General features: G+C 43.4%; 1 protein-coding gene across 3 annotated transcripts in view; it reads right to left on the bottom strand.

Annotated features, from left to right (window-relative positions):
- MFN1 (mitofusin 1) overlaps positions 1-14,777 on the bottom strand; it is a 45,442-nt gene extending 30,665 nt beyond the window's left edge. Inside the window, exons 1-4 of one of the 3 annotated variants that reach the window (XM_015131552.3) lie at positions 14,676-14,777; positions 13,484-13,599; positions 10,120-10,255; positions 3,104-3,266 (exon numbers count right to left, since the gene is read on the bottom strand). In XM_015131552.3, the coding sequence (XP_014987038.1) occupies positions 3,104-3,266; positions 10,120-10,255; positions 13,484-13,595 (411 nt within the window). In that variant the 5' untranslated portion in view covers positions 13,596-13,599; positions 14,676-14,777. 3 annotated transcript variants of the gene reach the window in all.
- Between the last annotated feature and the right edge of the window lie 1,137 nt (positions 14,778-15,914).

Below are 15,914 nucleotides of genomic sequence, written 5' to 3'. Positions count from 1 at the left end.
CCAGCAACAGAATTCTAAGCAACTCCTGATACTGATACTGGTTTTGTGAAGTATATAAGTTATGGAGTCTTCATTCTTTTTGCCTACTTGTATTTTCTGACTACTGAAATAAATGTGTATCACTTTGTCATATGGAAGAAATGTCATTATTAAAATAGGTTAAAATTAAATAGCTTTTAACACCCCCTAGAAAGGAATGAAATCATGTCTTTTGCAGGAACATGGATGGAGCCACAGGCCATTATCCTAGGTCAATCAACGCAGAAACAGAAAACCAAATACTGCCATCTTCTCGCTTAAAAGTGAGAGCTAGGCCAGGAGCAGTGGTTCATGCCAGTAATCCCAGCACTTTGGGAGGCCGAGGTGGGTGGATCACCTGAGGTCAGGAGTTTGAGACCAGCCTGGACAACCTCGTGAAACCCTGTCTCTACTAAAAATACAAAAATTAGCCGGGCGTGGTGGCGTGTGCCTACAATTTCAGCTACTCGAGAGGCGGAGACAGGAGAATTGCTTGAACCCAGGAGGTAGAGGTTGCAGTGAGCTGAGATCACACAACAGAGTGAGACTCTGTCTCAAAACAAACAAACAAACAAACAAAAAAGTGAGAGCTAAACATCTGGGTACACACAGAAATAAACATGGGAACAATAACACTGGGAACTACTACAGGGGTAAAGGTGGAAGGTGGCAAGAGCTGAAAAACTACTGAATGCTACATTCACTATTTGGGTGACAGGTTCAGTTGAAGGCCAGTCTTATGCATCACACAATATATCCACATAAAAAACCTGTACACATAGGCTGGGCGCAGTGGCTCAAGCCTGTAATCCCAGCACTTTGGGAGGCCGAGACGGGCAGATCACGAGGTCAGGAGATCGAGACCATCCTGGCTAACATGGTGAAACCCCGTCTCTACTAAAAAATACAAAAAACTAGCCGGACGAGGTGGCAGCGCCTGTAGTCCCAGCTACTCGGGAGGCTGAGGCAGGAGAATGGCGTAAACCCGGGAGGCGGAGCTTGCAGTGAGCTGAGATCTGGCCACTGCACTCCAGCCTGGGCGACAGAGCGAGACTCCGTCTCAAAAAATAAATAAATAAATAAAAATAAACCTGTACACGTAACCCCCAAATCTAAAATGACAAGGAGAAAAAGAGTGTGAAGAGGACTGGAAGAGCACAGATCAGGAAAATGAGAGATGATTTCTTTAGAGTAACACAGCATACTTTGAGGCTCTAAAGTCATGAGACGTTTGAATTTTGATTTGCTAAAAATCTTAATTACAAAATAATAGTGATTCCTTCATTTATATGAATTAAAAGCTTGATTAGTATTTTCTTTTCTTTTTGAGACAGTGTCTTGCTCCATTTCCTAGGCTGAATGATCACAGCTCACTACAGCCTCAGCCTCCCAGATTCAACCAATCCTCCCACCTCAGCCATTCGGGTAGCTGAGACTACAGGTATGCGCCACCATGCTTGGCTAATTTTTGTATTTTCTGTAGAGATGGGGTCTCACTATATTGCTAAGGCTGGTCTCAAGCAATCCGACCACCTCAAGTGCTAGGATTGCAAGCGTGAGCCACTGCGCCCAGCCTTGAATAGTATTTTCATAAACATCATCTCACTTTTCTAATAACTAATCTGAAGGGTATGCTTATTCTAAAACTTACAGATTGAGTCACCTGATTTACATCAAAGAGCAAATTCACAGAGCAAGAACCATCCATGACTTTACCAAGAAATGAAATAGCATGGATCTTCAAGCACTGAACTTTTTTGTTTGTGGAAGAGATCCTTAGACTCAAGACAAAGTGACCGCAATAAGAAACAGTGCCTTAACTAACTGCTTTCAGTCCAGAGTCAACATCTTGCATTCTAATTTGTTTTTCCTTTTATTCTTTTTTTGGCTGCAGGAGTCTAGTGGCACTAAATTGAGAAATTTATGAAAGGCAGGGAATTGCCATTGGCTCTCATCTGACAAAGTTAAAATCTTTATTCATGAATATACTTACTACATACTCCTGAGGTAAGACAGTTTCTAAAAACACAGACACATATCAAAAACAGATTCCAGGGCCCAATTTCTTAAGCAATTCTGTTTTAAAAAGACAAATCTGAGGCCAGGCATGGTGGCACATGCCAGTAACCACAGCACTTTGGGAGGCCAAGGTGGGACAAATTTGAGATTAAACAGTAATGATACACTTCAATAATGTCAGTCTCGGTCAGGCGTGGCAGCTCACGCCTGTAATCCCAGCACTTTGGGAAGCCAAGGCAGGTGGATCACCCGAGGTCAGGAGTTCAAGACCAGCCTGGGCAACATGGTGAAACCCTGTCTCTACTGAAAATACAAAAATTAGCCAGGTATGGTGGCGCATGCCTGTAATCCCAGCTACTTGGGAGGCTGAGGCAGGATAATTGCTTGAGCCTGGGAGGCAGAAGTTGCTAGCTGAGATTGTGCCATTGCACTCCAGCCTGGGCAACAGAGCAAGACCCCGTCTAAAAACAAATAAATAAATAAAATAATGTTAGTCTCACTGTAAGGGGAGATTTAAAAAACCTGTAATTCTAATATACCTTTAAATTAAGGACAGGTTTTATTCTTCCACTAATTTAGCTATGAAGTAAAAAAAAAATTTAGAGTACTTAAAATATTTAGTGATGGCTTTCAAAGTTACAAATATTAAGTTCTTCCTATAATCCTAGCACTTTGCGAGACTAAGGCAGATGGATCACCCGATGTCAGGAGTTCGAGACCAGCCTGGCGAACATGGTGAAACCCCATCTCTATCAAAAAAAAAAAAAAAAAAAGGACAAAAATTAGCTGGGCATGGTGGCATGCACCTGTAATCCTAGCTACTTGGGAGGTTGAGGCAGGAGAATCATTTGAACCTGGGAGGCAGAGGTTGCAATGAGCCAAGATTGCACCATTGCACTCTATCCTGGGCGACAGAGCAAGACTCACTCTCAAAAAAAAAAAAAGAAATATTAACAGTTCTTTTTATAAGATGTCAGCAATGCAGACATCTATAAAAATGTTATTAAAGAATAAGTTAAGGACATTGTTTCAGGTATATTATGCTGCTAAAGGTTAAAGATCATACCTTCACACTTTTTTTTTCATCTGATCCTTCTGTCATAAGATAGGCTTTATCTCCATCAGTTCCTTCAACACTTAGGAAGCAATTGGTTATATGGCCAATTCCACTAGGGAGAACTTTATCCCACAGCATTGCATTGATAACAGAGCTCTTCCCACTGCTTGTCCTGAAGAATATACAAAATCATGAAAAACAAAACATAACAGTAAAAAAATTAGTTCTTTCACTGGGTCTAATATCAACTTTTTTAAAATCCAAATTTTGTTAAGATTTCTTAAGACTGCATTTTTACAAAAAAACTGACCACCTGGCTTACACAAATATCAGCAATGTACATTTCAGAAAAAATAAAGTGTAAGAAAACAAATCCGACCTTTCTCATAGTATTATCCTCAACTTTTCTTTCTTGCTTTTTGTGGCAATTTGAAATCACAGGTCAAAATTCTGTAACACTACTATCACAAGATGGGGTCCAATATCCCATCTCCTTAAATCTGGGCTGGTTTGTGACTGCTTCAACAAATAATGCACATCAGAAGTGACACTGGGTGGCTAGGTGCAGTGGCTCACGCCTGTAACCCTGGCACTTTGGGAAGCCAAGGTGGGTGCATCACTTGAGGTCAGGAGTTTGAGACCAGCCTGACCAACATGGTGAAACTCCATCTCTACAAAAAATTAGCCAGGTGTGGGGGGTGGGGGGGGGCACCTGTAATCCCAGCTACTCAGGAGGCTGAGGCAGGAGAATCACTTGAACCCAGGAGGTGGAGGTTGCAGTGAGCCAAGATCGTGCCACTGCACTCCAACCTGGGTGACAGAGCCAGACTGCGTCTCAAAATAAAAAAAAAATAAAAAAAAGGAGTGACACTGGGTGACTTCCAAGACTAGGCCATAAAAGACAATGCAGCTTCTTCTATCTTGTTCCCTGGAATATATGCACTTGGAGCCTTGCCATGTAAAAAGTCCACTTACCCCGAGTCTGCTGTGCTACAAGGAAGTCAAGCTAAATGGAGAGCTCTGGGTAGTGCTCTACTGAACAGTCCTAGTCTTTGAATCATTCCAGCCCAGGTCCCAGACGTGTAACTGAAGATTTAAGATTATTTCAACCCTCAGTTTTTGAGCCACCCCAATCTTCACATCTTCTCAGTTAAGGCTCCAGAGTCCATGGAACAAAGATAAGACACTCCCGCTGTGCCCCATCTGTATTCCTGACTCACAGAATCAGTGAACATAATAAAATGGCTGTTAAGTTGCTAAGTTTTGGGTAATCTGTTATGCAGTCATAGGATAAAGAACACTTTTGATGGCTCTGAAATGCAAAGAACAACCCATACTCACTTCAGGAACTTGCTTTCCATTAAGTCAACCCAAGTTCCAGATACCACTGGGAGCCTTTTGGTTCACTGCAAAAGCATCCTATCTTTTTGGCATATGTTTTACCTCTTTTCTTTAGCAGAAGAGGGAAAGAATTTTTCTTATGTTATGGATATCATTCCCAACTCCCTTCCCAGGGAAGCTGCTTACCTTCATTAGCTCAATATTGGCTTCCATTGCCACTATACCACATCCTGCAAGGATGCCTAGGACCTCTCTTAAAATGTATCTTTCTGGACATTTCATGAAGCCTTGCAGTGATCCTCAAGGGTAGTTCTGAAACCATCTCCATGGGGTTAACAAGAATTACATGCCGAGTTCTGGACAGAAATATGGCTATAGCTCATTATTAATCAGGCTGCACTTTGGCCCACTTCCTTGTTGCTAAATGTCACGTAACACCAGATACTGACCATTTGCACCTCCTTCTTCCTATAGACAGGATCTCTGACATTAGAATCATAACACTTTTAAGGATAGTTTAAGATGTTTTCAGGCCCCCAAATCCAGCAACCAGTTTGAAAACCCCCCGCCAGAAAGGAATGGGATGGATCAGCATGTGAATACAGCCTAGCTGTATTATCTCCCTCTACCATGACTTCACTCTGCAAGCTCCAACCAATCAATGATCTCTATACTTTGGGCACTCCAAAAACCTTAAAAACCCTAACCTCAAATTCCTTGGGGAGATGGATTGAGGTTCCCTCCCATCTCCTCATTTGGTGACCCTACGATTAAATCTCTTCTCTGCTGCAACCTGGTGTCTCAGCATATCAACTTGCTGCATGCACTGGGTGATGAACCTACTATGGTTACAGTTTGGGTCCCCCCACCCCATATAAGAATCATCTGGGGAGCCCATTAATGATGCAGATCCCTCAAACGAACTGTGAACCTAAAGAATCAAAACTCTGGGGATGCTCTCAGATGATTCTTATGCATACTAAAGTGTGAGACACGCTGTCATCCTGCCTCCCAAAGCAAACAAAAAAAAACAACTGTGGAAAAAGAAACTTTTTATCCTCTACTATCAAAATCAACACAGAACACTTCTTAACTAGATGTATGGGGATTTTTCCACATGCATGAAGCAGTTCTCCAGCAGACACCAACTGGGTGTCCTACCATTCAATTCATTTCTACCTCCTCCCACCTTGGGTTCAATGTCAGAATAGCTCACAGAACTCAGGGAAGCACTATACTTACATTTACTGGTTTATTATAAAGGATATTATAAGTGACACAGATGAGATGCCTGAGCACTCATGCCCTCTCAGCATGCCACTCTCCCAGGATAACCATGAGTTTAGTTACCTGGAAGTCCAATCTTATTCAAGAGTTTTCATAAAGCTTAATTTTCAGCCTGTCCTCCCCCACCCTTCCTGGAAATGGGTTGGTGGGAAGGAAAGTTCCAATCCTCTAATCCCCTGATCACTTAAACTTTCAGGTGACTGGTTATCTGAGGTTATCTAGGCACCGCCCCACCCTAAACCACTTATTAGCATAAATTCAGGTGTCATCAAAAAGGGCTCATTATGAAAACAAGATACTCCAATCACTCAGGAAATTCCTATGGTTTTAGAAGCTCTGTGACAAGAATGGGACAAAGATCAAATATATTTCTTTTTATACCATACCAATGCTTTCTAATTTTCCTTTTACCTGGCTGGCATTTCTTTTTCTTGTTTGAGATGGAGTCTCCCTCTGTGGCCCAGGCTGGAGTGCAGTGGCACGATCTCAGCTCACTGCAATCTCTGCCTCCTGGGTTCAAGTGATTCTCCTGCCACGGTCTCCCAAGTAGCCGGGATTACAGGAGTGTACCACCACACCCAGTTATTTTTCTACTTTTGGTAGAGACAGGGTTTCGCCGTGTTGGCCAGGCTGGTCTCAAACTCCTGACCTCAGGTGATCCACCTGCCTCGGCCTCCCAAAGTGTTGGGATTACAGGCGTGAGCCACCATGCCTGGCCCCTGGCTGGCATTTCCATGGATAGTCCCTCTTCCTCTCCCCAGTGTTTTTCATTACACACTCTCCCTGGATCATCTCATCAACTCCTGTGATTTCAATCAGCAACATAAGCCAATAATAATTCCTAAATTTCCTGGAATTCTCCCTAGTCCAAGTCTCATATTTCCAACTGCCTTTTTGGTAACTACACTTGAATATATATAGTTGTATTGAACACACACAATTTATGGCCTATACTACTTGTCAGAGGTGTTTGAACCAGAGCAACTCCATCTTGAATAGGGGCTGAGTAAAATGAGGGTGAGACCTACTGGGCTGCATTCCCAGTAGGTTAGGCATTTTAAGTCACAGAATGAGATAGGAGGTTGGCACAATATACAGGTCACAAAGACCTTGCTGATAAAAGAAGTGACCAAATCCCACCAAAACCAAGATGGCGATGAAAGTGACCTCTGGTCGTCCTCACTACTCATTGTAATATATATATATAATATGTATATAATATACATTAAACTAATTATAATACATTAGCATGCTAAAAGACTCTCCCACCAGTGCCGTAACAGTTTAGATGCCATGGCAACATCCAGAATGGATGGCTATATGGGCTAAAAAGGGGAGGTACTGGCCGGACATGGTGGCTCACACCTGTAATCCCAGCACTTTGGGAGGCCGAGGTGGGTGGATGGCCTGAGGTCAGGAGTTCGAGACCAGGCTGGCCAACATGGTGAAACCCATCTCTACCAATAATACAAAAATTAGCTGGGCATGGTGGCACACTCCTGTAAACCTAGCTACTAGTAGGGAGGCTGAGGCAGGAGAATCGCTTGAACCTGAGAGACAGAGGTTGCAGCGAGTCAAGATCATGCCATTGCGCTCCAGCCTGGGTGACAAGAGCGAAACTATCTCCCAAAAAAAGAAAAAGAGGGGGACAGGTACCAACTTTCAGTTCTGGGAATTGCCACCCCTTACCTGGAAAACTCATGAATAATCCACCCTTTGTTTGGCATACAATGAAGAAATAACCATAAAAATAGCAAAGCAGCAGCTCTTGGGGCTGATCTGCCTATGCAGCAGCCATTCTTTATTCCTTTACTTTCTTAATAAACTTACTTTCACTTTATGGACCCACCCGGAATTCTTTCTTGCACAAGGTCCAAGAACCCTCTCTTGGGGTTAGGATCAGGACCCCTTTCTGGTAACAATACTATAACTGCCTCCTACCTCCTGTTCTCATTTAATTCATTCTCCCCATTATATCTAAGGTTATAATTGTAACATCCAATCCTCTCATGACTATTTTCCAAAATAAAAGAATGCAGAACTCCTTAGCATGATATATTAATATAAGGTCTTTTACAATCTGACTTTTGCTTACAAAGTCTCTTCTTTTGCTAGTTTCATAACGCCTTAAATTCAACTACTTGAGTTCTCCAAACACACTGCAGTCTCTCTCCCCCTTTCTATTTATGGCTTTCTGCAAGAAATGAGCTTTTGGACCTTTTTCACATCCAAAGCTATACCTATTTCTCATTCTCAGTAGGACAGTTGAGTCATCACCTTCCCAGGAGGCTCTTCCTTCCTACTCCACCCTAATCTGAAGTAGGATCTTTTTAAATGGAGCTGTCTCATGCCAGACTCTGTGTAAGGCCCTGAGAATACGGTCAAATGGGAGAAGCAGAAAATAAAAACATAAAATAAGAGCATTGTGAAAAGTGTTGAAAGACATTAACAGGGTGCTTTAACAGAAAATAACTGAGAAGGAATAATTTAGATAGACTGGTCAGAGAAGGTATCCAAGGTAGTAACATTTAAGATGAAATATGAAGAATAAGAAGGCATCAGATATAGATAGAACAAGGAAAGGAGAGTTGTACGCATAGGCAATTGCAAGGGCAAAAGCCCTAACATGGGAAATAGCTTAGAAGGCCAACGAAGTCAGTTTAGTAAATAAATGCCTCTGTTGGTACACAGCACATGATAGCTGAATGACCAATTATGGAGCTACTTATTTGTCTTTGCATATAAGCTGTGGCAGAGATCACCCTATCACTCTGGATAGTGACACCAACGTAATGGTGCCTCCTACTCTCCCTCTGGGAATGATGGAGTTGAAAATTCTGGAAGACATACCTGATCACTGCCCTTTTCTTCCCCCCATAATCCTTACAACCTGTGAACCTGATAATTGTCAACCTTAAGAAAGATACTGAAGAAAATCACCTCTAAATTAGCCAGGCACAGTGGCTCACACCTGTAATCCCAGCACTTTGGGAGGCCGAGGAGAGTGGTTCACTTGAGGTCAGGAGTTCGAGACCAGCCTGGCCAACATGGTGAAACCCCACCTCTAATAAAAATATAAAAATTAGGCCAGGGCCAGGCACAGTGGCTCACGCCTGTAATCCTAGCACTTTGGGAGGCTGAGGTGGGTGGATAGCCTGAGCTCAGGAGTTCGAGACCAGCCTGGGCAACATGGTAAAACCCCACCTCTACTAAAATACAAAAAAAAAAAATTAGCCAGGCGTGGTAGTATGCGCCCGTAGTCCTAGCTACTTGGGAGGCTGAGGCAGGAGAACTGCTTGAACCCAGGAAGCAGAGGTTGCAGTGAGCCGAGATGGTGCCACTGCACTCCAACCTGGCAAGAGTGAGACTCTGCCTCAAAAAAAAAAAAAAAAAAAAAAAAATTAGGCCAGATGCAGTGGCTCACGCCTGCAATTCCAACACTTTGTGAGGCCAAGGCGGGTGGATCACCTAAGGTCAGGAGTTCAAGACTAGCCTGGCCAACACAGTGAAACCCTATCTCTACTAAAAATACAAAAATTAGCCAGGTATGGTGGCGCACGCCTGTAATCCCAGCTACTCGGGAGGCTGAGGCAGAAGAATCGCTTGAATCCGGGATGTGGAGGCTGCAGCGAGCCAAGATTGTGCCACTGCACTCCAGCCTGGGCGACAGAGCGAGACTCCATGTCAGAAAAAAAAAAAAAAAAAATGCTGGAATGCATGGAATGGCATACCAGTGCATTCAGTGAGGGTAAGAGGAGTTTTTCTAATCAGCAAAAAGAGATTTACATAAGCTGCCTAGAAACAGAGTTCTTTGGTTCCAGAGGTTCAATGGCAGCTATTGTCAGTTCATTGGTGGAGATGCCATTACTGGACAAGAACTCTCCTGAGAACATTTTATCTGAATTAATGCAGTCCTAAAGTATGTTTATTGATAAGTCTTATCAAAGCAGGAGATTTGAAAGAATTTCTAGAAAGTCCTTGGAAATAGTTATCTCAGACACGTACACAAGAGCCTCTTTCCTTCTAGGCCTCTCTAGGTCTGACAAAAATTATTTCGTCCTAGCTTCTGAAACTTTCACATAATCAAGTAAACTTAAAAGAGTAAATCACAAATTATGCTTATCATTTATCTGTATTTCCATTCTTAAAACTGGCTAAGAGCCAATTCCTAGAGACGAGAATCATGAAAAGGTAAAAATATGACTGACTTTCATAAAGCTTCATTTTATACCAGGAGGTAAAATGTACAAATTCTTTCACATGCTAACAGCTTTAATGTTCAACACAGGCAGAAACTTGTGGGGTTGGGGGAGGATGGGAGAAATATTACTTGCTGAAACATCAGACACAAAGCTGATTTCTGGAAACTAACCTTAGAAGTAATAATAAATAATTACCTGCCAAAAAACGCCACCTTCATGTGTCTCCGAGACAGCACCTCACCAATGATGGAAAGCTTGTCTTTATATCCCTGCATTTCTACCAGATCATTCTCAGTGGCTATTCGATCAAGTTCTGGATTCTTGTATGTTGCTGTGAAATTGAAATGGCGTCAGAAAAGTGATATAAATGAATATTAAGTTAGTTATATAATGGAATACCTAAGATTGTATGTATTTTGGCTTTATGTTAACATGCCACCCACAGCATCTGAATGTTTGGTAAAAGGTGCGTACTCCGTGGCAATGGGTCATAAGAATCCCGCCCGAAAGAATTTCAAGAATATTAAATGTTGCAAGGGCACAGTCAAAAGCGTACTTCTAGGTCTCAAACATACAAGCTACCCCTGAGACAAGACTACATTTCTAAACAGAGAAACTAGAACCTAACACTGACCTATTATTGTTCCAACCTGACAGGATGGATCTTCAGATCTTGAACTCAGAAGGGGGAGCCACATACTGAGAAAAAAGTGAGGTTTAATAGGAGCCCCTCAGAAATTAAGATGTGGTTCAAGGTCTCCAAGCTAGGAAAGACCCTGCTACTTTACCACGTTCTATCTGCTTCCCTCAGGGATGAGGTGAAACAGCTCATTTAACAGAGAAGAAAGCGAATTACAGGTTGTGTCCCGTCTACAGCCATACCACCCTGAATGTACTCGATCTCATCAGATTGTATCCCAGTCTCACTCTCATCAGGTTTAGGGTTTAACTGCACATCCCAGCCCTCACCTCTCCTCTATAGCTGGAGGTAGTTAAAAAAGCCTGGGTTTGAAAGTAGAAAAACATTCCAATTTTGTTTATAATTCAGGAATAGGAGATAACCTGATGTTTACATTCTTATCACCTCTTTTTGAAGGTAAAGACATGAAGATTCATGTGGGCATGGGGGCTCACGCCTATAATCCTAGCACTTTGGGAGGCTGAAGTAGGCAGATCACTTGAAGTAAGGAGTTCGTGACCAGTCTGGCCAAAATGGTAAAACACCATCTCTACTAAAAATACAAAAATTAGCTAGAAATCACTTGAATCTGGTAGGCGGAGGTTGCAGTGAGCCAAGATCATGCCACTGCACGCCAACCTGGGCAACAGAGCGAGACATCGTCTCAAAAAGCAAAAACAAAAAAAAGATTCATCTGGCTATCTGAATGATCCTAATTAGAGACAAACACTGCCACTGAAAACATACCCAGTGCACATCCAATTAAGCTTCTCATATCTCACCATACTTTTTTAATGCATTAATAAAATATATGCAATTTGGTGAATAATGGACAGACTTGCTTAAGTATCATTACATTTATTTTTGCTTTTCATTTTATTTTTGCTCTTGTATGTTTTTCCTGATTTATTTGCTTTATCTCCTTTTTGCAACATTTTTACTGAGGTTCTAAAACCTTTAAAACTGAATTCAGATTCTAAAGCTGCCATTTCACTAGTGCCTAGCATAATGCACGATCTATAACACGCACAATACACATTTAACTTCATTTTCACTTCCTATTAATTTTTTTAGAAAATAAAATATTTTTCAAAAGTCAACTGTGCCAGCTCAAATTATTTCCTAATTGGAAACAAAGATTCTATACTACTATTTTTTTTTTCTCATTCAGCATTCAATTGTGTCAAGTCTGGTGCTAGGAATACAATGAGTCCTAGGCTCCTGCCCTAAAGGAGCTCAAAATCTGGTAAGAGAGGGTTGCGAGAGACATGAAAAAAAAAAGTTCGATTCTACCAATCTATCAAAGGTTTCCAGCGTTGCTGGAAAAATTTATAGAATCCCTCCCTTTCCATTGTACAGTTGAGAGGTACATAATCTTTGTTTTTTTTTTTTGTTTTTTTTTTTTTTGAGACGGAGTCTTGCTCTGTCACCCAGGCTGGAGTGCAGTGGCCAGATCTCAGCTCACTGCAAGCTCCGCCTCCCGGGTTTATGCCATTCTCCTGCCTCAGCCTCCCGAGTAGCTGGGACTACGGGCGCCCGCCACCTCGCCCGGCTAGTTTTTTGTATTTTTTAATGGAGACGGGGTTTCACCATGTTAGCCCATGTTGGGATGGTCTCGATCTCCTGACCTCGTGATCGGCCCGTCTCGGCCTCCCAAAGTGCTGGGATTACAGGCTTGAGCCACCGCGCCCGGCCTTTTTTTTGAGATGGAGTCTCACTCTGTCGCCCAGGCTGAGTGCAGTGCACAACCTCGGTTCACTGCAACCTCTGCCTCCCAGGTTCAAACGATTCTCCCTCCTCCAGCCTCCTGAGTAGCTAGGATTACAGGCTTCCACCACCATGCCGAGCTAATTTTTGTATTTTTAGTAAAGACAGGGTTTCACCATGTTGCTCAGGCTGGTCTTGAACTCCTAACCTCAGGTAATCCACCCATCTTGGCCTCCCAAAGTGCTGGGATTACAGGTGTGAGCCAGGGTGCCTGGCTGAGAGGTACATAATCTTAAGAACCAGCAAAAAATTTCAACAGTTATCTTCAAAGAAGTATTCCCGGCCAGGCACGGTGGCTCACACCTGTAATCCCAGCACTTTGGGAGGCCAACGTGGGAGGATCACGAGGTCAGAAGTTCGAGACCAGCCTGGCCAACATGGTGAAACGCCATCTCTACTAAAAATACAAAAATTAGCTGGGCATGGTGGCACGTGCCTGTAGTCCCATTTAGTCTGGAGGCTGAGGGAGAAGAATCGCTTGAACCCAGGACGTGGAGGCTGCAATGAACCGAGATCCCGGCACTGCACTCCAGCCTGGGCAAGAAAGCAAGACTTTGTCTCAAAAAAAAAAAAAAAAAGTACTCCCTAGTAAGACATTCCTCATCACCATTGTTTCAACAGTTATGAAATGCCTTTTGCCCCTTTCCACTGCAACTCAGCCTCATTTAAGAGAATGAGATATGCCTGAGGTCTTGGTTTAACCGCTAAGTTGGGGAGGAGACAAGTATAATGGTTAAATGTGGACTGCCTGATTTTTTTGTCTGGGCATTTATTAGCTGTGTGACCTTGGGCAAGCTGTTTAACTTTTCTTTGATTTAGTTTCTTCATCTTTAAAATGAAAGATGGTGGTGATGAAAATTAAATGAACTATTAATATAGCTATTTCATCACCTAGTGGTGATAAAAATTAAATGAGCTATTAATATACTAAAGTTGTTATTAATACCATTTAATTTTCCCCTTCTGGAGGGTAGAAATGGGTTTTACTCGTTATGGTACTTCTCATAGTATACAGTACAATGCCCTATATGTGTTCAATAACTAATGTTGAAAGAATACGCACTTTTATGTATTTTCAACAGTAATTACTTTAAGAACTTAAGAAGAACTAACCTTCAACAAAATGTGATCCTTCAGTAACAAACTCCAGTAACTGGTCAAAGATTGCAGTAATAGCCTTCTTAGCCAGCACAAAGTGCTTCAGTGGAGAAACAGTTTCTGCCATTATGCTACTAGGGGGAGATAAAGTTAGAAAAGCACAAACTAAAGTGGATGATAGACATGTAAACTGATGACACACCAGTGACAGTCATCAACTCCCCAATGAGATAAATTATGCTGGCAAAACGTTTTTAGGTAATTCTTTTTTGGGAGTGTTCTAGTCAGACAATTAGAGATGACTTTTGAATGATATTTCACTAAAATAAGTGAAATCTATTAGCCAAAATTTTGGTTGCAATTTCGACTCAATTTCCCTTTTCCCTTTGGTGAAGATGAAACTAATTGTGACTAAGTTTGTCACTGCATGTGACTATAAAGTACATCAGGGAATAGGGTTAGTGAAAGGAAGCCAAGTTCACAAACAATAACGAAGTTACTAAGTTTCTCAACCTGAAGCTCTAGGTGAGTGGGGGTGGATATGCAGAGTGAGGAAATAAAATTCTAAGATCACAACGTGAGGCTGACATTTAGAAAGACGGAGTTCATCACTACAAATGAGGAGGTAAGGCTTAAAGAGGGCATTAACGCTTCCAGCCAAAGTATCAGAAACTTCAAGGAATATGAGTCTCAGAAAGCATAGGTGGTTTCTCAAGAAAAAGACACCAAAGACAAACAATCACGGCCTAATCCTGGTGTGCACATGGAAAGGAACACTGGCCATAAAGAAGGCGGATCCTTCCAGAGAGTCCAGAAATGACCGCGCGAAGGAGCTGCGTGGGAAAAGCCGGGTGGGGGCAACGCCCCGGTCCGGCCGGTGTGAACACCTGCCTTAGTAAAAGCCTCCCGCCTTCTCACACCGGGCGCAGTGGTCGGGGCCAGAGCCCACCCCAGCCCCACGCGCGCCCGTCCAGGTCCGGATCCCCCACTCCCACCCCCGAGCTCGGCCTCGTGGGCTCCGTGGGCTCGACTCGGCCGCCAGCCCCGCTCGCCTGACGGTTCGCTCTCTCCTTTCCCACAGGACCGCGGCGGGCGGCGCCTCGTCACAGAACGCTGCATGCACGACTCCCGCCCCCCTGTCCCCAGTCGCTCGAAGGTCACTCCGAGCGTCGCAAACGTGCTAGCTGTCGAGGCAGCCGGCACTCACTGTCTCCGCTCCAACTATCACCCGGCAACAGCAACTCGGCCACTGATCCCAAACTGCCTCATCTTCCCGAGAAGTTAAAGGCGGAGAGGAGGCAGGGGGAGTGGCAAAGGGCGGCCACTTCCGGCCTCTTGCCTCCTCTGTTCTGTTTGGCTCCGTGGCCGGAAGCGCATCTATGCCAGGCGCCATTTTCCTTAAGGGCAGAAGGCAAGGTTTGTTGTGGGCAGGGACTGCTACCAGGAGAGTGGTTTTCCGTTCCCCTTTCCAACTTCTCACCCTCCCTTCTCCCCTCAAAGTGTCCAAGTCTCTGCCCAGCCTAGGCTTAGCTAGCTTCCAATGATGGCAGTGGCTGACGCCTGTAATCCCGACACTTTGGGAGACCGAAGGGGTGGGATATCTCTTAAGACCAGGAGTTCGAGACTAGCCTGGGCAACATAGGGAGCCCCACCCCGCCGCTTCCTCCTCCCCGTCTCTACAAAATAAAAAAATGAAAAATTAAAAAAAAAAAATTTAAAAACCTAGCGAGGTGTGGTGGCACACACCTGTGGTCCCAGCTACTTCGGAGGCTTAGGTGGGGGGATTGTTTGGGCCCGGGGCTGCAGCGAACTATGATTTATCGTGCCACTGCACTCCAGCCTGGGCAACAGAGCGTGACATTGTCTCCAAATTAAAAAAAAAAAAAAAAAAAGAAAAAGAAAAGAAAAATCCAGATCATATCACTTTCCGAGTTTAAAAGCTTTCCAGACCCGGTGGGGTGGCTCACGCCTGTAATCCCAGCACTTTGGGAGGCCGAGGCGGGCGGATCACAAGGTTAGGATATCGAGACCATCCTGGCTAACACGGTGAAACGCCGTCTCTACTAAAAACATAAAAAATTAGCTGGGCATGGTGGCGGGCGCCTATTGTCCCAGCTATTTGGAAGGCTGAGGCAGGAGAATGGCGTGAACCCGGGAGGCGGAGCTTGCAGTAAGCCGAGATTGTGTCACTGCACTGCAGCCTGGACGACAGAGTGAGACTCCGGCTCAATAAATAAATAAATAAATAAATAAAAAGAACTTCAGAAAATAGAGCAGAAAACCCAACAGAGAGAAAAGCAGACAAAGGATAGGGAGAAGCATTTCACAAAATGAAAGTGAAAATGACTAATAAGCATATTAAAATAGTCTCAACTTTGTTAGTAATCAGATCTATGCAAATTTAAACAATAATAATGTACTACTTTATACCCTTAAGATTTACAGG

Source organism: Macaca mulatta, chromosome 2, assembly GCF_049350105.2.
Source record: "Macaca mulatta isolate MMU2019108-1 chromosome 2, T2T-MMU8v2.0, whole genome shotgun sequence".
In the NCBI taxonomy this organism is placed as follows: Eukaryota; Metazoa; Chordata; class Mammalia; order Primates; family Cercopithecidae; genus Macaca; species Macaca mulatta.
Note: the sequence above shows the minus strand (reverse complement) of the source record. Positions and strands in the feature narration are given on the sequence as shown.